Here is a 23276-nt window from a genome sequence, read left to right as displayed (position 1 = left end):
CAGTGTTTTTAGATTTATTTAGAATAGCCGTAGGGAGTATGGGTGAAATTGTTCAAAATATTTATTTTTAATGTGGTCAGATGATCAGATAATTGTATATATTTTTACATTTCTGTCTGTATCTTCAAAATGTGTTCAATGTGTGCTTAAAGTAGTTACAAGTGTTCTGCTATTAAATGATACAGTTTTATAACTGGATGAGTTAAATGTTATAATTCACCTCATAGTCTGGGTTGGCTGTAAGAGATTTAACATTATGATTGCCACTGGGTCAGATGTAACATTACGAAATAAAGATAATTCAGTTCTGGTTGGCACTATGGCCTTGCAGCAAGAAGGTCGCTGGTTTGAGTCCTGGCTGGGTCAGTTGGTGTTTCTGTATGGAGTTTGCATGTTCTCTCCATGTTGGCGTGGGTTTCCTCTGGGTGCTCCGGTTTCCCCCACAGTCCAAACACATGCGCTATAGGGGAATTGATTAACTGAATTGGCCATTGTGGGTGTGTGTGTGTGTGTGTGTGTGAGTGAATGAGTGTGTATGGGTGTTTCCCAGTACTGGTTTGCAGCTGGAAGGGCATCCGCTGCGTAAAACATATGCTGGAATAATTGGCGGTTCATTCCGCTGTTATGAATAAAGGGACTAGGCCGAAGGAAATGAAAGAATGAATAAATGCTGCAGCCAGTGCTACTTTAAACTCCCACTCATCTTTAAAAATCATGATCTCAGTTTTAATATTAATACTAATAATGTTAATAATATTCAAAACATACCAAAGAAATGATCACTACATTATATGGTGCCCCTCATGAGGCTAAAATATCAATAATAATATCAAAACAAATATTCATTCATTCATTTTCTTTTCGGCTTAGTCCCTTTATTAATCAGGGGTCGCCACAGTGGAATGAACCACCAACTTATCCAGCATATGTTTTACAGTCGATGCCCTTCCAGCCGCAACCCATCACTGGGTAATATCCATACACACTCATTCACACACACACACACGCGCACACACACACACACACACACACACACACACACACTCATACACTACAGTCAATTTTAACCTACCCAATTTACCTCTACCATGTTTTTGGACTTGTGGGGGAAAGTGGAGCACCCAAAAGAAACCCACTCCAACACGGGGAGACACACAGGCAAACTCCACACAGAAACACCAACTGACCCAGCTGAGGCTCAAACCAGTGATGTGTCTGTAATATAAGTGCAAATGTGCATCAGTTTCAATGTCTTTGGCTTTTTAAATTCTGATTATAACTTACTTGTGCAAATGCCCCCTCTGTTTTGAATCTGTCTGTCTTTGCAGGGATATCCTGCAGCGTGGAGGTTCAGCAGTGGATGCCGCTATCGCAGCTCTGCTGTGTGTGAGTGTGATTAACCCACAGAGTATGGGCATTGGAGGAGGAGTGGTGTTCACCATATACAGTAATTCATCAGGTATAAAGACTTTGAGAAACCTAAACAGACTTCCACTACAGTGGCATCAACAGCAGTACAAATGATGAAAAGACTTGCACATGTAGAGGTAGACAAAACCTATATATATAATATATATAAAGACAGCCCCCACACCATCACCTCCCAATAGGATTCCCAGTAAACCTCTCTCTGCAAGCAGATGTAATGAGTTTGCTCATTTCTTTACTGACAAGATCAATAACATCAGAAAGGCAATCAGCTCATCCAATCAGCCAAGTTGTGTCGAAGTCAGACTAGCTCAACCACAACTTAAGAAATCAGACATTATGTCAGACATTATGTCCGATTTCAATGCAATGGATCTTCTAAAAGTGGTAAATGCTTCACTTCCCTCAGGGATTTTTTCAAGTTGTTAAACCCCTCTTGAAGAAGAGCAACCTGGATAATACCCTATTGAGCAATTACAGGCCCATCTCAAATCTCCCTTTCATTGGCAAAATCATTGAAGATGATGAAGTTGTTTTTAACCAGGTTAACGAGTTCTTCAACTTCAAGGGGTGTTTAGACAGTTTTCAATCTGGTTTCAGACCACATCACAGTACAGAGAGCGCTCTTATAAAGATAATCAATGACATCCGCCTAAATACAGATTCAGGAAAACTAACAGTGCTGGTACTGCTCGATCTCAGTGCCGCATTTGACACTGTCGATCACAGCATACTTCTGGATAGGCTGGAAAACTGGGTTGGGTTGTCTGGGACGGTCCTCAAATGGTTCAGATCTTACCTTGAAGGGAGAGGTTACTATGTCCGTACAGGTGATCATAGGTGGAGGTGGACACCCATTACATGTGGAGTCCCACAAGGCTCGATTCTGGCACCTCTCCTGTTCAACCTTCACATGCTCCCACTGAGCCAGAACGAACCAAGTCTCTCAAATCAGACTCCAACATTAGGCACATTCAAGTCAAGACTAAAAACACATCTGTTTTGCTGCCTTTACTGAATGAGCACTGTGCTATGTCCAACAGATTGCACTATTATGTCTTTCCTTTCTTTTTCATTTTTTGTAACTTGTTATACATTTTAAAATGTAAATATTTAATATTTAAACACATTTTAATATGTTTTTAATAATATGTTTATGTAAAGCACTTTGAATTACCATTGTGTAATGTAAATGTGCTATATAAATAAACTTGGCTTGCCTTGTATGTCCACATACAGCAATAAATACACACATTTCTGCAGAATGAGCTTAACATGTTATTTTTTCCACTGAATTGTTTTTAATGAAGCAACACAGAAAATTCAGCTGGTTTTAAATTTTAAACAATTCAATCTGATCTGCGTGATCAGCAATGCTCTGAAAGCAGCCATTACTAGTTAGCAACCTAATATTTTATTGATGTTACTGGTAGGCTATGGTTAGGCTACATTAAGTCTAAGCTGCTTTGACAGCAATACTGATGCAGTGCCTGAAAATGATGCTGATTCAGATGCTGACTATGGGTATGACCAAAACCTCACTGTGGTAAATAAAAACGTAAAGTTTATTATGTTCATCCACAGGAAAGGTGGAGACAATTAATGCTCGAGAGACTGCCCCAATGAGTGCTACAGCAGACATGTTTGTCAATGACACTCAAAAAACAAAACCAGGTATGAACCATCATGAGAGCACATTAATCCACACAGAATCTGTTGGATGATAATCCATATAAACAGCAAACTGAATATTTCTTCCAATGTACAGTAAGACCATAAATGACTTGATTTTCTCCTTGTTTTTGTCCTGAATGTCAGGATTATTAATAGCTGTACCAGGAGAACTGCGTGGTTATCAACAGGCACACGACAGGCATGGGAGACTGCCATGGAAAGAGCTGTTTCAGCCCAGTATAAAGCTGGCACGGAAAGGATTTCAGATTGGCAAAGCTCTGGCCAGAGCAATCAATGAGACAGGAGAGAAAATTCTGAACAGTTCAGCATTGTGGTGAGAATATTTATGTACCAAGCAAATGAAAAACAATGACATGGCATAGATTTTGGCCACAGATAATGATGACAAATGGCCAAAAGTCTTTGACTCTGATACTGTAAGGGTCCATCCATTAATGATGGAGCTAACAGCATGGGTGAAGGTTAAATGCATGTAAGCCTTTTAGCGCATGCGAAAAGAAAGATTTGTTTGTTAGAGATTATTTTAATTTGTTTCCAACTCAGAATTTAATCTGACTCCAGTTTCAGGTGATCATTACATTTCAAATGTGTTCCCAATAAGGACCTGCTCACATTCATAAATGAGGAATGAATTTAGAGCATCTCGTATTTTCATATAATGATTCATTGTTTACCCAAAGGTGCTTACAGTCAGTATGCTGGCCAGTTACATCTGCTCACAGACACATCCTCGCCAGTTCTGGTTCTTAGATAGAGGATATAACTGTAAACTAATTTCCTTTAAGTAATATTAGGCCGCCCCATACTTTTGATTTAGCCATTAGATTATATCAAACTAAGCCAGTGATCATACAAATCAAACAATCATTCATTGAGCCTGAATGTATGAACAATCCTGGTCATAGGCTGTGCAAACAGCCTAAACAATCTACTAGATTTAAACTATTTCAGTAGAACATAAAATATATCAAATATAACATTTTATTTGGCGGGTAAAGATTTTCCAGGCCAATTTACATAATTAAACAAAATAAGGCATTTCAGAAATGCACAACATCAATTACCCAAAGATACACTTAACAGTTAGAGATTAATACCTGACCGTGTAGAAGTACGTTGCAGCATACAAGTCCTGATGCAGAGCTCACACACTGCCACAGGGTGTCCTGTCAACAGAGACACTTTTGCACCTTTCCCTTAAATACGCAAATCAAAATAAATCATAAATTCAAGACTATAAAAGCTTCATAAAGACTCTTGCCTGGTCATGAATTGATGTAAAGACCATTTTCCCTTGAGTGGAACTTCTGGCAAAGATCTTATCAAGCCAAAACCCAGATCAACATATACAAGTGAAATTATGAATTATTACAGTAAAAATTGAGACCACTTTATAAATCACGCAGAGACATTTCAAATCACACCAAACATGAATATAGGGCCACAAGATACACCATATTAAAAACTTCAACATTCTGTGTGGAATGTGGGTGAGCTGCTCTGGTGGAGAAGGTAAAGTAAAGGGCAGAGATGATCAAGTTTCCCAGCTGATCTGCTTCTCAGATTAGAAAGTTTATTGTATTATTGTGCATCAATTTTTCTGGAATTACATAGCAGTTCTTGGGGTCTGATATTATAGAGAGATTTAGCCATACTAGCCAATACTACTGTAGCACTATATGCAAATTATGTCTGTGTTTACATTATCTTGTCTTTCTTTTTCCAGTGACGTGTTTTGCGACGTAGACTATAAGCTCCTGAAGGAAAATGACATTATAAGATTTCCCAAACTAGCTGCCACCTATAGGAAGATAGCAGAAGAAGGACCAGATGCGTTTTACAATGGGTCCCTGACTCAGTACATAGTGGATGATATTAGAGCTGCAGGTTATTTCATGCATAAATCTTATTACACATATGAGATTTTGCTGACCTTACTTTAGCAAATCTGTTAACAGTTTGTTTCTGAAAACACAGGAGGAAATATCACACGTGAGGACCTAATTAAATATTATAAGGCAAATTTGACAGAGCCTGCATTGAACTTTACAGTGGGGAAATACACATTCTACGCTCCTACTGCTCCATTCGGTGGACCTGTGCTCACTCTTATAATGAAAACACTCCTGGGCAACGGTACAGAAGGTAGTCACAACTTGTGTTTACTTCATTACATTTTCTTGAGTAAGTATTATTAAGTGGCCTTGCTTGTATACTCGACAAGTATTTGTTTCATAGATTTATCTTGAATTTTTCTGGTAACACTTTCATTTAAGTAAAAATTCAAACCATTTGCTTCTGGCTTATTACCTGCCTAATATTAAGATATGAACTGTTTATTAGCACTTATAAAATATGATCTTATTTTACATTTCTAATTCTATACCCAAAACCTTACTAACTATTAATAAGCAGCTAAAAGCTGAGCTAAAAGTCTTAGTTATTAGGTTGTTGATAGCGTGAATTGCACATTACAATAAAGTTTGGCCTTATCTGCCCTTGCTCAGTTATTTTTTATAGTTACATAAAGTATGTTAATGTTAAATTACTTCTGTACTGTAAAGTTTTCACTGCATTCACCCCTCATCACACCGCAGCGAAGCACATACATAGACCAGAACACCAATAACTAAAGCACCAGCAGCATAGTAGATCTCACCATCATAATCATTGCCATATCCATTTTTATTACCATACTTAATCTCTTAGAGGATTATCATGGCATAAATAGTTTAGAAAACAATCAATAAAACTATAAACAATGTATAAAACACATTTTGATGCAACTATATACCAGCTAATTCTCTATAGAGGATGTTAGGTAAGGGTTACTGCCCTGCATTGTCAGCACCAGCATCTTGAAGGGAGTTTTGGAGCACCTATAACACTTTTATTTAGATTTCCTGGGAATTAAGGAATATAGATTCATGTCACACAGTTGAACATTTGATTTCAGGTTTTTTAGGTTTTGACTTCTCAAGCAAAAGTGTGTCCACAAAAGAAAGCAAGGCTTTGACTTATCATCGCATCATAGAGGCTTTCCGCTTTGCTGATGTTTGGAAGAGTAAACTAGGAGACCCAGTTCATGATGAAAATATCACTAAGGTGAGTTCAAGTCTACTTATGGAGTCCTCTAGCAACTGTTAACTACCTGGTTATTAAAGCTCACCCAAAAATTGACATTTCTTGAGAGGGGTCTGGATGGAGACCTTGTGCAGATGCAAGTTGAGCCGCATCCAATGCTTTTTAGTGCCCACACCTAAGCTCACCCCTAATCCTAACCCTCACAGTGACGTCACTAGCTCCATTGAGTGCATTGTGTCTGAAATTGCATCGCTGAGATATCTCAACTTGCATCATCAGGGCTGCCTCCAGATACTGTTGAATTTCCTCAGCATTTACTTACACCCAAGTTTGTATGGTCTTCTGTTAAAACACGATTTTCTGAAGAATGCTGGGGAAAAACAGCCATTGGCATCTATATGAACAATAAATACATATTCTCCAATTCTCTTCAACAGACTGTCCAAACCATGACCTTGGATGTCTCCGCAGACGAGATCAGGAGTTGGATTAAAGACAACATCAAACAAAACAGCTATGGTGGGAAGGAGGACCTTAACGTAGATTTTGACCACGGCACATCTCACGTATCTGTCATCGATGCAGACGGCAATGCAGTGGCGGTGACCAGCAGCATTAATGATTAGTATGTTATCTGAAAGATCCAGTTAAAACTATTTACAGGCTTCACTGCAGATGACTTTTAGCTGTCCGTTTAGTAATAAAACAAGTCTGCATAGATTTTGGCTAATCAGTATTGAAGAGTGGCCATGTCTTTCAGTAGGGGACTGTTAATACACAAAGCACACAAACACCCTGCCACCTATCACTAATAATATCTAACATGTTGAAAGATGTCAGGCAGAGTAAGTAACTGTTGAGCAACTACTAATGTGGAAATACCTCATAAAGCAAGGTAGAATCTGGCAAGGTAGATTCAGTGGCGATTCTGATAGATTTGCTGATCAATACAACAACTGCATTTTTACAAAACCTGCATGAAATTTGTACTTGATCAGACTGAAGTAGTTAGTGATGCATTGTAGCCAACATACCTTCTGTATGTGTAGATGATCTGCCAAAATGCTAACCAGTTAACGTAATATCTTTGTAACACAGTCCCTCCCCTGCCGTCCAAAGCCATGCCTCCTGAAACATGAACGCGCACCATAAAGACAACAGCAGACAAACCACTAGTTCATGTCATTCACCAGCTAGAAATGTAGTTAGTGTTTGCCCGTCGGTGTGCAGGAATTACACTCATTACTAAGCCATACTTACATGCTATTTCAGAGCGAATATTCAGAGTAGCGATGAACAATATGGAGAGCGCATCACAGGCTGTCATTGTTCAGAAATGACCCATTGTGAATTTAAAACCAACTTGAACTCAGGCTAGGCGAAATAGTGCTATTTACTGATGTTTTGTTGTTAAACTGAATATAAATCTACATTATCGATGCTGTCAAAGGCCCTTATGAAACTGAACTTAGTCACATCAATCTATCGCTGGAAGATTTCCCATGAATAACCCATTCATAACAATTCAATCTACATCAGTTCTGCGTGACTGAAATAGTTTTAAAACAGAACATGACCTGTCTAACAGAAATACTTCAGCCATGGTGTCGTCTTTCCTCCAGCGTGCAAAACTCACTCCAATATTGATTCAGGATTTAAAACGTTTTGATTCAGCGTGATTTTACCGCGACTGTGATTGTCTTGTGTGCACATGAACGTGGGGTGCGCATGTACACATGCATGTGCAAATGGTGGATCTGCGTGAAGAGATGCGCAGTGAATCTACATTTGCTGACAGACAGTTTGGGCTACTTATCGGAATTATGGGAGATGTCGGCTCGACAATATTTAATTGGTTGAGCATTTTTTAGTTTTATGTCTCACCCAGAATATAAAAACACATAAACATATTTAGATCATTTACTTTAATCATTACTATTGGACTGTGAAGAGACTTTCAACCAGCACAACAACACTTCAAGAGTTCACACTTAGCTGATGATTGGTAATAAGCTTGTTTGGCATGTTGTCCCGGGAGAGAGCCCTGAGCTCATGAGATCCTCGAGCCTGGGGCTCCCTTCCATTTGCAGGGGAAAGGGGAGTTTGAGCTCAGGTAGATCTCAAGACCCCCCGCCCCCTCTGCTGCTTAAGGATTGCTAAGGTGGTGTGTTGCTGGAGGAATTTGAATATGGTGCTTATTTGGTTTAGTCAATTTACTTAAGTCTCATGTTTTTGAACTGTGGGAGGAAACCGGGGAAACCCGGAGAAAACCCACGCAAGCACGAGGAGAACATGAACTCCACACGGAAATGCTGTCCGGCCGGGTAGAGATCCGAGCCAGAGGCATTCTTGCTGTGGGGCCACAGTGTTAGCCATTGGGCCGCCGTGCTGCCGTATAGAGGAAAAGAGGAGGAGAGGGGGTGGAAGGGGGGATTGGTCGAGACGAAGATGACCAAAGGTGAGATGCTTGGTTATTTATACCGAGTTAGGAATCATCTGATTGTTAGTTTGTACATTAGCTTGACTCAGGGCCAGCCGTGTCAATCATAAGCACGTGATCCTCTCAAAATTAGTTTATAAATAAACTTCACATGTGTCTGAAGACCATCACCTATCGCAGCTTTACCAACTGCATGGAGCAAGACATAACGAGGAAAGAGAGGTACGAATCTTGTTGTCCGATCTTTGGTGGAAAAAACAGAAAACAAGAACGTCCATTATACACAGAGAAAAATCCAAATACTTTACATGGAAAATAGAATGTTTTTATAGACTGATGAAGAAATGGAGCTATATATAGATATAAGATTGTGGCGGGTTAGAGGGAAAACATTCACACAGAGGGTTGTTGTACAGACTTTTCCCCGGAGGGTGATTTATTTACAGGTAGAGTGTAAGGTGAATAGGGGTGTGAAGGTGCTCTTCTGGCCAGGAAGTGTGCAGGTGCTCGGGGGATAGAGAGTGGGGCCGTGATGGGTTGGGCGGTGGTTCAACAGGTTAGCTGCTTGAGTCCGCTGGGAGAAAGAGAGAGACACAGAGGTTAGCGCTGGAGTCATTGGGAGAAATGAAGCTCACCCTTGGTTGTTCCGACGCTGATGACTCCCAGCTGTGGTTGATCTGCTGTGATGAGAAGGCAGCTGGGATGAATTTGGGACCATGGCGATATTGCATCAGTATACTCGCCACAAAGATATATAGGACTTTTAAACTAGAGTTAAAGTTGTAGTTTTTTGTTTTGTTTTTGTATATATATAAAGCATTGTTTCTTTGTGGTTCTTTTTCATTTTGTCATCTGTATATATATATATATATATATATATATGTGTGTGTGTGTGTGTGTGTGTGTGTTTTCTCACAGTTTTGGTTCTGCTGTGATGTCAGAATGTACAGGCATTATATTTAATAACCAGATGTCGGATTACACTTATATGAAATCTGAAATTAACAAAATTAAACCAGGTAAAGAAAAATTGGCTTCAATGTATTTAAATGAGTTACAGTATTAAGCTAAATCACCTAATGCAAATGTTGTGACATGCTCTTTGTTTTTGGACCAGGTAAAAGGCCACTTTCATCAATGTGTCCCACAATAATACTGGACAAAACAGACAGCAAGAAAGTGAGAATGGTGGTTGGAGGTGCCGGAGGGACCAATATCACCACATCTGTGGCTCAGGTGAGACAGATAAATCAACAGATCACTACTATTTAAGCATTACTCAACTTTACACAGCATGCCTACATCAGCACCAAATGGAAAGCATATTAATATAGTCAAATTTGATTTATTATTCTCTACATGTCGTTAAAATATTATTATATATATTTTTTGGTGGGGGAGATTTTAAAAAGTATTCGTCTATTATCGATTTCTCTCATACCAGGTGATCCTAAACTACCTGTATTTTGACTATGACCTGCTGTGGGCTGTCGCAGAACCCAGAGTTCAGATCACACAAAATTGGACACATGTGGAGGAGGGATTTGATTCGGTAGGATTTTCCACACTTCATGACCAACGCTTGCCATGCAAATTATTCAGTAAATAATTTATTAAAAAATTATTAATATCAGAAAGGTGATGATACTAACAGTCTTTATGCTGTATTTATGAATGCAGTGTGTGATTTCTGGCTTGGAGAAGAGGAATCATACTATTGTTTATGACACCGAATTATCAATGGTCCAGGTGGTTGCACGACAAGGAGACAAGATCTGTGCTGTTTCTGACCCGAGGAATGGTGGATATCAGATGCTGAGCACAGCTTCTGTGTTTCTGCTGCTGTTGTCAGCCATATTTTCTCGTGAAATAGCAGTCCAATAGCAGCTCCAGAATGATTTGTTTGGATTTTGTATAGACACTACTAAACAGGGCCTAAATTTAACACTTGCTAAGCTGCAAAATTGCCATGGCAGGTTGGTTAGTTACAAGTATTTTTTTATTATTATTGTTCACTCCGAATGCAATGGTCAAATGGCACGAATTTCTTTGTACTTACAAATATATGCAAAGCGACGCACAACACTGTTATGTTTCCTAATAACACTGTTTCTAGTAATAATAATTCTTTAAAAATAAAGACAATCAAATAATAATAATATGTACTCTCTTTACCCAAATAATGTGCCTCAACTCCAAATCAGTAATGGTTTTCAATGACATATACTTTTGACAATTGAACAAGAACCAAAAAAAAATTGCGCTAGTCATTTCAAACCAGAACTGAGATAATGCACGTACAGTATAATGGCATGTACAAATATCCACATGGTTCATTTTTACCGATCAAATCAGTGGTCATTGGCATGTACAGCAAAATGTTAGTTTTAGGCCCAGCTAATGAAACTGGAGCAGGTAAAAATAATTTGTTATTGTCATTTTTTTTCAGCTTAGTCCCTTTATTAATCTGGTGTCACCACCGCGGAATGAACCGCCAACTTATCCAGCACATTTTTAAGCAGCGGATGCCCTTCCAGCCGCAACCCATCCCTGGGAAACATCCACACACACTCACTCTCATACACTACGGACAATTTAGATTACCCAATTCACCTGTACTGCATGTGTTTGGACTGTGGGGTAAACGGGAGCACTTGGAGGAAACCCACGTGAACGCAGGGAGAACATGCAAACTCCACACAGAAACACCCACTGACCCAGCCGAGGCTCGAACCAGCGACCTTCTTGCTGTGAGGGTCTACTGTGCCACTGCGTCGCCTATATCACAAAATGTATTTCTAAAAATGTTTCTGATTTTCACAGTAGTATTCCAGCAGTTTTTTATTATTATTATTATTATTTTTATTTAGCTTTCTTAATGCTGTTGCTTTAAAATTTGCTTAAAATTTACAGACCAATTAAAATATCCTCAAGGCAAAGTTGATATGTGTATTGCAATATATATATATATATATATATATATATATATATATATATATATAATAAGTGTTTTGTAATCGTTATCATTGTTTTGTTTTGTCAATTTGCCATTGGTGAATAAATACTGAAATGAGTAAATGCACTGTTCTTTACTGCAGATTTGAGTAACTGATAACCAAGAACATAAAAAAGAGCAATTTCAGTGATTATGAGTCTGAGTGGAAGGGGAAACTCTATTTTCACTGGTTTTAAATGTAAATGGTTCATGTATTAAAAGGTAAATAAAGGATATCATATAAACCCTGACAGTGCACAAAAATATCTGGCAACAATCATGCTCAAATACAAGACATATAAAACAAATCATGCTCAATCAGTGTATTGTATGTAAAATCTGTATGCTTTATGCTAATTCATTCACTTTACAACTACACGTTTGGACCAAAGGGCTGTAAATAAAAAGAACAACACAAGAATAACAGATGAATCGCATAAAACAAAGCACAATATGATAATAAATCAGATAATAGCAACCTCTCAAAGGCTAATAAGTAGAAAAAGACGTTATCTCTCCAAATATATCCCGATTTCATTTAATAGAAAGAAGATTTTTTTTCAACACATTTCTAAACATAATAGTTTTAATATCTCATCTCTAATAACTGATTTATTTTCTCTTTGTCATGATGACAGTAAATAATATTAGACTAGATATTCTTCAAGACACTTCTGTACAGCTTAAAGTGACATTTAAAGGTTTAACTAGGTTAATTGGGGTAAAGTTAGGGTGATTAGGCAAGTCAATGTATAACAGTGGTTTGTTCTGGAGACAGTCTAAAACTAATATTGCTTAATAATAATATTGACCAAAAATGCTTTTTAAAAATAAACAAAGTGAAACAAATAAGACTTTCCCAAAAGAAAATATATTATTAACAGAGATACTGCAAATATTCCCTTGCTCATTAAATATGACGTGGTAAATGTTTTAAAAAGAATAAATATTGCGCAGGAGGGCTAATAATTTTGTCCTCAATTGAATAAGCATATATAGTGTTGGAGAAATAAAGTAATCTTTTAGAACCTTCACTTTAGCCTGTAATGACGCTCTGCGCCACTAGGGGGAGTTTCTGTTTGTGCTAGTGGAGGTAAAGAAAAGACGGAAAGACGCACCTTCAGCAGGTAAAACCGAAACTGATAGAAGGAAATAAACAGACGCCATTTCGAGACTTTAGACCTTTCCACTCTGTTTAATCGGTTGTTCATTTTATGGTAAGTTCAAATATATCTGATATACTGTGTGATCATAATAAAGCGCCGTATTAAATATGCCTATTCTCTTTTTACCCAAATAATAGCCTGTTAGCCTATATTAGCATGTTTACAAAAAAGCCTCGTTGGCGTTAGCATGTTTAGCCTAACTTATTTTTATATTCAGCTATCTTTGTTGTCTTAATACTGAAAGCAGACCAAAAAGACGTGGTTGTACAAACTTAACAAAAAACTATTCCTTCAGTGTTCACGTCACAAATTTAGGCTTGTCAGACTTGTTTACTGCTTTAGTAAATCGAGTAAACAGAACTGTAGAACAGCTAGTTGAGTTGAACTTCAGCTCTAATACCTTAAATAAAAGTAGAGTTTCTGTATAAATGTTAAGTGTGTTCAATTTAGTTCATGCTATATAGTTTTTAGCCCCTTTTTATTAAAAAGTTTTAATCCTTCACCACAGTAATGTGTAGCCTATGTTGACTGAGTGATAGTTTGATAAACCACATCACACTGTTTATCTGTTTGGATTGAGGTAAAACTACTGATAGTCGTTAAAGTAAATGAAGAGCAGAAACATGATGAATGACAGTCGGTGACTCACAATTGTATAAGGAAAGTTCCAATTCTAAACATATGGTTTAAAGATTTTGTGGCTGAACATGTTTATAGATAAATTCACTAATTAGCCAAACTAAGTAGGAAAAATTCAATATTCATGTTATTCACTTGAAGAAGAGGAGAATGTGTGTGTTCAATAAAAGATGTTATGTTAAATACATATATTCAAAGACAAAACTGCAGTATTACTAACATTGAACTGGTTATAAAATTAATGTAAACTTGATATTTCTGTAGACATTTTCAATTCTAACAATTCTAGGATTTTAAATAAAATGTGTGATGCTTTAATAGCTTTACAAAACAGTCACTGTACATTAATATTTACACAGAGAAACATTTTTACTTTATTATTTTGGCACTGTGGTCAGTGCCAAACGGAAGTTAATTGTGCTTTATACAAAAACTTGACTTACTATTATACTACATGAAATGTTACTATTATAATGCAATTAAATCCAGATTAAATCTGTACATTGGCTTCATGTATATACTCCCAAACTTAATTAATACTTAATTATGCCTACTACATAATTTATTTAAGTGTTTCTGCATGGATTGTCTAAAATCAGTGTACTCTTTTAGTAAATGAGAGCAGGTGAACACTAAAATGAGTCTTCAAAATGAGTCCGAAGATGAGGATTCAGCATCTCCTGGATCAAGCTGTGTGTCTATGAAGAGTGATCGGTCCATGATGATGATGCCTCCTGAACTCAGTGATGCACCAGTGACCTCTGACCTCAGGTAAGACACTGGTCATTTCAACATTGACAGAGGAGTTTGTCTGAAAACTAAAGTCACTTTTCACAGAGATTTAAAAGACCAATTTCAATGAACACATCTCATGTTCATTTAAATGTTATTATTAATAAATATCTGCACTTTTACCTGCTACTTCTTTAAATTCTTTAAAAAAAATTTTATTTGAATCCTTTGTCTCTCTATCAGCAGGAGACAGAGATCAGAGTCTCCAGAATACAGCCGTGTGTCTCTGAAAAGTGATCAATCCAAGGAGGGAAATCCTCCTGACCTCAGTGATGCACAAGTGACCTCTGACCTCAGGTAAGACACTGGTCATATCAACATTGACAAAGGAGTTTGTCTAAAAACTAAAGTCACCTTTCACAGAGTCAAAAGACCAATTTCTAATAATGCTAATCTCATGTTTTTTTTAATGTTATTGTTAATAAATATCTGCACTTTTACCTGCTACTTCTTTAAATTCTTTTAAGATTCTTTATATTTTAATCTCTTGTCTCTCTATCAGCAGGAGACAGAGATCAGAGTCTCCAGAATACAGCCGTGTGTCTCTGAAAAGAGATCGATCCAAGGAGAAAAATCCTCCTGACCTCAGTGATGCATTAGGGACCTCTGACCTCAGGTAAGACACTGGGATAAGATATTATTGTGCAGATATGAGATATAAGATATGATTTACAGTGCAGTCCAGCTGCCTGCACTGAGTGAGGGAAAAAGAAAACACATGCACCTCCCTGCATTCATACAGATTACATAAACTCAGAATATTTGTTTTACAGGTGACAAGCCTCATTTAAAAGCAAACGTTCTCATGTCTAAAGTTTGTGTGAGAATTATTTGCTAAGTTACAGTTCGTTTTCTGATGCATTTCATATTGGACTTCACTGAGAGACACCAGAAAGCACAACCTCAACATTTCAGTTTTATTGTGGGTCCACAAACTTAAAAATAAACACTAAACGGTTTATAAAGACGTATAACATCTGAATGACTACATTTGACAGTATATTTGGTTTATTTTTCACTGGCTTGACAAAAAAGACTTCTATCATATGTCATCGAGTAGTGAAGTGAAGAGAGTATTGTCAAGTATAGTTAACCACATGAAAACTATTAGCTTTTGTACAGCAGTGGCACAGTGGTTAGCACTGTGGCCTCCCAGCAAGAAGGTTGCTTGTTCAAGTCCCGGCTGGGTCAGTTGGCATTTCTATGTGGAGTTTGCGTGTTGGCGTGGGTTTCCTCCAGATGCTCCGGTTTCCCCCACAGTCCAAACACATGAGCTATAGGGAAATTGAGTAAGCTAAATTGGCCGTAGATTAAAATGGCTTGGGATTAATCCACTTTATAAATGAATTCTTTGGTGCCTTTAATTTATACAGCAAGTGCTCCAATTATTTTTCTTTTTCACCTAGTGGTGTGTCTGTAAAGGGCAGCAGATCCATGGAGAAACGTTTTAGATTTAATGAACTAGGGGCCTGTGACTACATTAAAATAAACATGTGATTGCTGATATGCTGTAGTGTATGCTGGAATTGCCAGTTCGGGTCCCCATCAGAAAAGTTTGTGGTGCCATGTAAACCCTAATCCCCTGACATAAAAAAAAGAGTACGCAACATGTCATTCATTCATTCATTCATTCATTCATTCATTCATTCATTCATTTTCTGTTCAGCTTTGTTCCTTTCTTAATCTGGGGTCGCACATGTTTTACACAGCGGATGCCCTTTCAGCCACAACCCATCACTGGGCAACACATATACACAATCATTCACACACACACACTATGGACAATTTAGCTTACCCAATTCACCTGTACCGCATGTTTTTGGACTTGTGGGGGAAACCGGAACACCTAGAGGAAACCCGGGGTGACAACGGGGAGAACATGCAAACTCCACACAGAAACACCAACTGACCCAGCCGAGACTCGAACCAGCAACTTTCTTACTGTGAATCGATTGTGCTACCTACTGTGCCACCGTTCTGCCCCTGCAACATTTCTATGGGAACAAATGTATTTTTTCAGGATATTTAACCTTATAATTGGTACAATTTTTCCTGTTTTAAGTTTTAGCAGTCAAAAGATACCTGAGGTGGTCAGATCTGTCCAGTCTTCTGCATCCAACAATCAGACTTGTATAATTCAGGAAAATACAGAAACACCCCTGCAGATACAAACACTGGTGACTGGAGATCTGCAGAGTGTTAAAGATCAGCACAAAACCAGCATGAAGAATAAATATGAGAGATTACTTGAGGGAAACAAACTAAATCAGAATAAAACTCGCCTGAACCGGATCTACACCCAGCTGTACATCATAGAGGGAGAGAGTGAAGGAGTGAATGAAGAACATGAGGTTTTACAGATGGAGAAAACAGCCAGAACAAAACACTCACAACACACTCCAATCTACTGCAATGACATCTTTAAAGAGGAGAAAGAGCAAATCAAGACTGTTCTTACTAAAGGCATCGCTGGAATCGGAAAAACCGTCTCTGTGCAGAAGTTCATTCTGGACTGGGCCGAGGGAAAAGCCAATCAGGATGTAGATTTCATGTTTGTGCTTCCATTTAGAGAGCTGAACTTGATTAGAGATCATCAGTACAGTCTTCACAGACTTCTGCTGGACTTTCATCCTGAACTTGAAGATCTGGAGCCCAAGATTTATGAGGAGTGTAAAGTTGTGTTCATCTTTGATGGTCTGGATGAAAGCAGAATCACACTGATGTTTTCAGACGCTCAGAAAGTTTGTGCTGTGACTGAGACTTCATCAGTGGCTGTGTTGATGTCAAAGCTGATGAAAGGAGAGCTGCTTCCCTCTGCTCTTATCTGGATCACCTCCAGACCAGCAGCAGCCAATCAGATCCCCTCCAAATACATCAAGCGTCTGACAGAAATTCAGGGATTCACTGAGCCTCAGAAGGAGGAATATTTCAGGAAGAGAATCAGTGAGCAGCATCAAGCCAGCAGAATCATCTCACACATCAGAAGAGCAAGAAGCCTCGACATCATGTGCCACATACCCGTCTTCTGCTGGATCTCATCCACTGTGCTTCAGAATCTCCTGGAAGAAGATCTGAGTGCAGAAATCCCTCAAACTCTGACTGAAATGTACATCCACTTCCTGCTGATTCAGATCAACATGAGGAATCAGAAGTATGAAGAGAGAGATCCAGAGAAACTCCTGCAGTCCAACAGAGAAGTGATTGTCAAACTTGCTGAAGTGGCTTTCAAACAGCTGATGAAGGGAAATGTGATGTTCTATGAGGAGGACCTGATTGAGAGCAGCATAGACGTTTCTGACGCCTCAGTGTATTCTGGGATTTGCACTGAGATCTTCAAGGAGGAATCTGTGATTCATCAGAGGAAAGTCTACAGTTTCATCCATCTGAGCATTCAGGAGTTTTTGGCTGCTTTTTATGTGTTTTACTACCACATAAGCAACACCACTATAGCATGTTTTGATTCACTGCATAAACTCCATGAAAGAGTAGTTGATGAAGCCTGTGAGAATAAAACTGGCTATCTGGATCTGTTCCTGCGGTTCCTGCTGGGCGTCTCACTGGAGTCCAATCAGAGACTCTTACAGGATCTACTGACACGCAGAGAGAAGAGCTCAGAGAGCATCAGGAGAAGCACACAGTACATTAAAGAGAAGATCAGAGATGGACATGGACTCTCCACTGAAAGATCCATCAATCTGTTCCTCTGTCTGCTGGAAGTGAAAGATCAGACTCTGTCCAGAGAGATTCAGGAGTTTGTGAAATCAGACAAACAGTCAGAGAAGAAACTCTCTCCTGCTCACTGCTCAACAATCGCCTACATGCTTCAGATGTCAGAGGAGGTGCTGGATGAGCTGGAGCTCCAGAAATACAACACATCAGATGAGGGCAGAAGAAGACTGATACCAGCCGTCAGCAACTGCACAAGAGCTCTGTGAGTGTTTAATCATATATACATTTTATGTGAATGTCAATTACAAAAAAATGCACATATTTTGAAAAAAGAGTCGGAAATAAATGAATTTTCATTTGTTTTGCCCTCTTTCAGTCTTGCTGGCTGTAATCTCACTGCTCAGGATTGTGAAATTGTGTCGTCAGTTCTTCAATCCTCAAACTGTGTCCTGAGAGAGCTGGACCTGAGTAACAATGACCTGCAGGATTCAGGAGTGAAGCTGCTCTCTGATGGACTGAAGAGTCCAAACTGTCAGCTGGAGATACTGAGGTATTACATTTACATTTTGTCGTTTAGCAGACACATTTATCAAGCAATACCCTAATTGACTAATACAAATCGGCAACATAGACATGCTCCTAGTAAGTAGTATTTCTTAGGAGCAATCACTATCTGTTCATTAGCTACTACAGCAGGGCAGTTCTCGAGATCTACCTGAGCTCAATCTCCCCTCTCTCCTTGCAAATAGAAGAGAACCCCAGGCTCAAGGATCTTATGAGCTTAGGGCTCTCTCCCAGGACAGCATGCTAAACAAGCTTTATAATCAATCATCAGCTATGTGTGAATTCTTGAATCAAGTGCTCAAGAAGATCCCAGCCGTTTGAACGAAACCAGTGAGTTAGCATTCCGTTTGGGATTGGGAAGATTGTTCCACCAGTTAGGAACAGTGAATGAAAATGTTTTGGAAAGTGATTTAGAGCCTCTCTGTGATGGTACCATGAGACAATGTTCACTTACTGAAGGAAATATCAGATCTTTTTGATGTCATAAAGTGCAAAACTGTGTGATTGAGCTGTGTTTTGTAATGTACTCTTTAATGGACAGATGGTCATCAAAGATCACCCCAAGATTCCTTAGTGAATTAGATGGGATAATAGTAGATGATCCCAGCTGGATAGAGAAATTATGGGAAGACGAAGTTCAGGTTTCAGGGGGGCAAGAACAGATCAGGGATTAGAGGAAAGAGTGCATGCTGGCCTAGTTGAAAGAAGACAGATCTCTTCTAGGCAGGAGGTTAAAGTATAGCAGAAGGTTTTCACTGCACTCATAATGCCAGGAATCAGAATTGGTCAACCCAGACTCATTCTGAAAATGTAGTCCCGCGGATGTTTCTGGAGACCGCAAATTATGTATCCGGAGGTATGTATGGCTGCATTTTATTTTTTAAGCAAACGCTACAGGGCGGTATGACGCTGTTCCTTTTGGCACTTACCGACTAACCGCTTACCTCCATGTGGAGGGCTTTCCCGCTGCAACCAGTTTGTCCAGTTAGCTTGTCGTGTACGTCAGCGGACTTTAGACGCAGAGAGGAGTTGACCATGACGACAACTGTGTTCGAGTCCAGGGAAGAGCAGTTCCAGAAATCAGGTAAGACAAAAACAGAATCCAAAAAATAAAACGAATGAGTGAATAACAGGTAAAATCCGAAAACGTGAAAATCAGACGAGGGCTTTTCTTTTTCTGGACGCCTTTTGTTAAACGTCGGTTGGGTTTAGGGAAGTAAGCAGGCTTCAGTAAAATCAGTAAAATTGGTTGGGTTTAGGGAAGGAGGAGGGCGAGTCAGTCGATTGGCCGGTCGCTCAATCAATCATTCAGTCATTCAATCGGTCGATAGCGGCCTCTGGTGGGTTTACGCGAAAACACCACGGGCCTGAACGGCACTCGTGAGAGACATTTGAGATGCGTAAAAAAGCGTATACTGTGGCCACTCACGGATTCGCGAAAACAAAAACTGCAAAAATACACACCTCCCGGGACGTATTTTGCAGTCTCCAGAAACGTCCAAGGGACTACATTTTCAGAATGAGCCTGGGTTGGAATTGGTTGTGAACGGAAAGAGACAGTGTAACTCTGGTGTGTTGATGACAGAGAATGCGATTGCATCTAGACTAATTAGGAGGTTGGTGGTGTGATTGTGGGAAGCAGTAAGTCAAAAGTAATGGTAAATTGATCTGAAATGTGCAACAACTGTGACATTTTATGGAGTGCAACATCTTGTGTGTGTATATATAAGATCCAGGTGATTGCCAGATTCATTAGTACCTGTGGTGGTAATCCATCTGAGGTTGAGTGATGTATTGAGAGAATGGAAGTTAATACAATAAGGTTTCTCAAGATGAAGTTTGTATTATTTATAATATATAGATAAAAGATAACGTACAGTCAGCTGTTGATTCTGTGTGTCTGTAGATTATCTGTTTGTCTGTGTTTCTGTAGGTTGTCTGGCTGTATGGTGACAGAGGAAGGCTGTGGTTTTGTGTCTTCAGCTCTGAGTTCAAACCCCTCACACCTGAGAGAGCTGGATCTGAGCTACAATCACCCAGGACAATCAGGAGTCCAGCTGCTCCAACACACACTGGAGGATCCACACTACACACTGCAGAAACTCAAGTAAGTGGGGCAGTAATGACTCATGTGTCTCTGTGTGTATGTGAGTGGGGTTGCCTAAGAAGGACCTTATGGCACTGCCATATCACACAGAGGCTTAAATATAAATGGATAACAATATTAACTTATCAAATATGTTCTGCTAATTTTTATTGTTACATTTTTTACATGTTGTTGCCTCTGTATAGTTTGGACCATGGAGGACTTTCATGTATCACACCTGGACTGAGAAAATGCAAGTTCCCTCTCTCTCTCTCTCGCACACACACACACACACACACACACACACACACACACACACACACACACACACACACACACACACACCTGTGCATATTTAATGATACCATAGATGATGTGGTCTGTGCTCTTGTGTTCAGATGCCCGTTTTCTCACACTGGATCCAAACACAACACACACTCAACTCATCCTGTCTGATGAAAACAAAACAGCAAGATGTGTGACAGATCCTCAGCCGTATCCTGATCATCCAGACAGATTTAAGACCAATGAGCAGGTTCTGTGTAAAGAGACTCTGTCTGGACGCTGTTACTGGGAGGTGAAATGGACCGGCTCTGGTCATATAGGGGTGGCCTATTATGGCATTGACAGGAAAAGTGGGCTTGACTCTTGGTTTGGACTCAATGAAAACTCCTGGAGCCTCTACTGCAGTGATACAAATTACACAGTCTGGTACAATAATAAGAGCACAGATATTATTGCTCCTTCATCTTGTATTAATAGAGTAGGAGTGTATGTGGACGTGCCGTCCGACTGTCTGTCCTTCTACAGTGTCTCTGACACAAACACACTCACACACATACACACATACAACACCACGTTCACTGAACCCCTCTATACAGGATTTAGCATTTATCCTGAATCTTCAGTGACTCTTTGTCAGATTTAACAATAATGGAAGCACATCTCCACCATCTCAAAGGTCATTGTATTATGTTATTTATAGTTCAATAACAAGTTTACAATTGTGACGTTTTAAAAGTTGCAGAATTATAAGTGTGAGCTAATAATAGTTGCGTAATAGTATGTGATGATGCACTGTGAGATATAGTCAGATTGTAATGTATATCTGGAATTTGAAATATAAAGTTGCAGTTAAGAAATAGCTGCAATTTTCAGATTAAATGCACAACATAAAGTGACAACTGCCAGAAATAAATCCACTTATAAAAGTACTTCAAGAGTTCACACGTAGCTGATGATTGATTATAAAGGGTGTTTGGCATGCTGTCCCGGGAGAGAGCCCTGAGCTCAGGAGATCCTCAAGCCTGGGGCTCCCACCCATTTGAGGGGAGTTTGAGCTCAGGTAGGCCTTGAGAACTCCCCCACTTATTATGGTTATTGATGAGTTAGGAATTGCTGCACTGTAAAAAATGTTCCACACAATTCGTTCATGTTGTCTCAACACAAATTAAGTTAACACTTTTAACATATTTATGTGGATTCAACATAAAAAAAATTAAGTTGCCCCAATGAAACCTCAGGAGTTGTGTTGTTTCAGCTGATTTTAAATAAGTAGTTTGAACGAGCACAAAAATTATTATTTTTTGAATGCAGAAATGCCGGCTGGCCCGGTAAGGGCTTGAACCAGTGTCATTCTTGCTGTGAGGCAACAGTGCTAACCACTGGGCTGCCATGCCCCCCTATGTGATGAAAAGCTCTGGTTATTTATAGTGAGTTAGGATTCGTCTGATTGGCGCGATATGTGTAGCTAATGCGGGACCTGCCGTGGTCAATCATAAACATGTGATCCTTTTGAAAATTATACATTTATAAATAAACCTCACAATGTCGTTATTACAAGAACAGACATCATCAAAATCTTACAAGCAATTTGTAAGGATATTAATAGTTATAAACTGAACATAAAGTATTTACATATGAATTTTCAGTTTTAAGACTTTCTGTGCTATGTTTAATAAATGTTCCTATGGAGTAATGAACGTCAGCTCACACAAGTGCAGATAAAAGATGTGACCGGTACTGACTGATTTTCTGTTTTAACTCAGGTATATAATATTACTTTAACTACCTGTTTTTTTGTGAGTCTATTCAAGTAATATGCTTTTGCTATATAATACTTTCTGTTGAGCACATAGCTAGCACATGGAGAGGCTGTTTCAAACTTGTTTGTGTTTATATCAAAAGCAAGAATAAAACAGATCAATGAAAACCTGCTGCTTGTGTAATGACACACATGCATAGAAGAGAGAGAGGACTTCACACAAACACACACACACACACACACACACACACACACACTCTCTCTCTCTGCTCTGCTCAATCCCATGTCTTTCTGATTTCTCCTATCATCAATCAGTCTGTTTTCATTCTCTGCATATTTTTTCTAGTTTCTGCATTGAGTTTTATTTTTTATCCATATATTAGAGGACCGAATTTGTGAAGGAAAGTCCTTATGGAGGAAGGTCCTTACCCCAGGTGGAGGAGTTCAAGTATCTTGGGGTTTTGTTCACGAGTGAGGGAAGGATGGAGAGTGAGATTGACAGGTGGATTGGTGCAGCAGCAGCAGTAATGCAGCCGATGTACCGGTCCGCTGTGGTAAAGAAGGAGCTGAGCCGAAAGGCAAAGCTCTCGATTTACTGGTCAATCTACGTTCCTATTCTAACCTATGGTCATGAGCTGTGGGAGGAGCTCGGAGTAGAACCGCTGATCCTCCAC

General features: G+C 39.1%; 1 protein-coding gene across 1 annotated transcript in view; it reads left to right on the top strand.

Moving 5' to 3' along the window:
* LOC130222089 (protein NLRC3-like) overlaps positions 1 to 22770 on the top strand; it is a 36864-nt gene extending 14094 nt beyond the window's left edge. Inside the window, exons 3-9 of the mRNA XM_056454719.1 lie at positions 14423 to 14536; positions 14742 to 14855; positions 16302 to 18170; positions 18285 to 18458; positions 20406 to 20579; positions 20765 to 20811; positions 20957 to 22770. Coding sequence (XP_056310694.1) covers positions 14423 to 14536; positions 14742 to 14855; positions 16302 to 18170; positions 18285 to 18458; positions 20406 to 20579; positions 20765 to 20811; positions 20957 to 21486 — 3022 coding nt within the window. The 3' untranslated portion in view covers positions 21487 to 22770. The remainder of the gene's footprint in view (positions 1 to 14422; positions 14537 to 14741; positions 14856 to 16301; positions 18171 to 18284; positions 18459 to 20405; positions 20580 to 20764; positions 20812 to 20956) is intronic.
* The last annotated feature ends 506 nt before the right edge of the window (positions 22771 to 23276 follow it).

Source organism: Danio aesculapii, chromosome 1 (assembly GCF_903798145.1).
Source record: "Danio aesculapii chromosome 1, fDanAes4.1, whole genome shotgun sequence".
Classification (NCBI taxonomy): domain Eukaryota; kingdom Metazoa; phylum Chordata; class Actinopteri; order Cypriniformes; family Danionidae; genus Danio; species Danio aesculapii.
The sequence above is the reverse complement of the archived record's forward strand: the minus strand, read 5'-3'. Positions and strand labels throughout refer to the sequence as shown.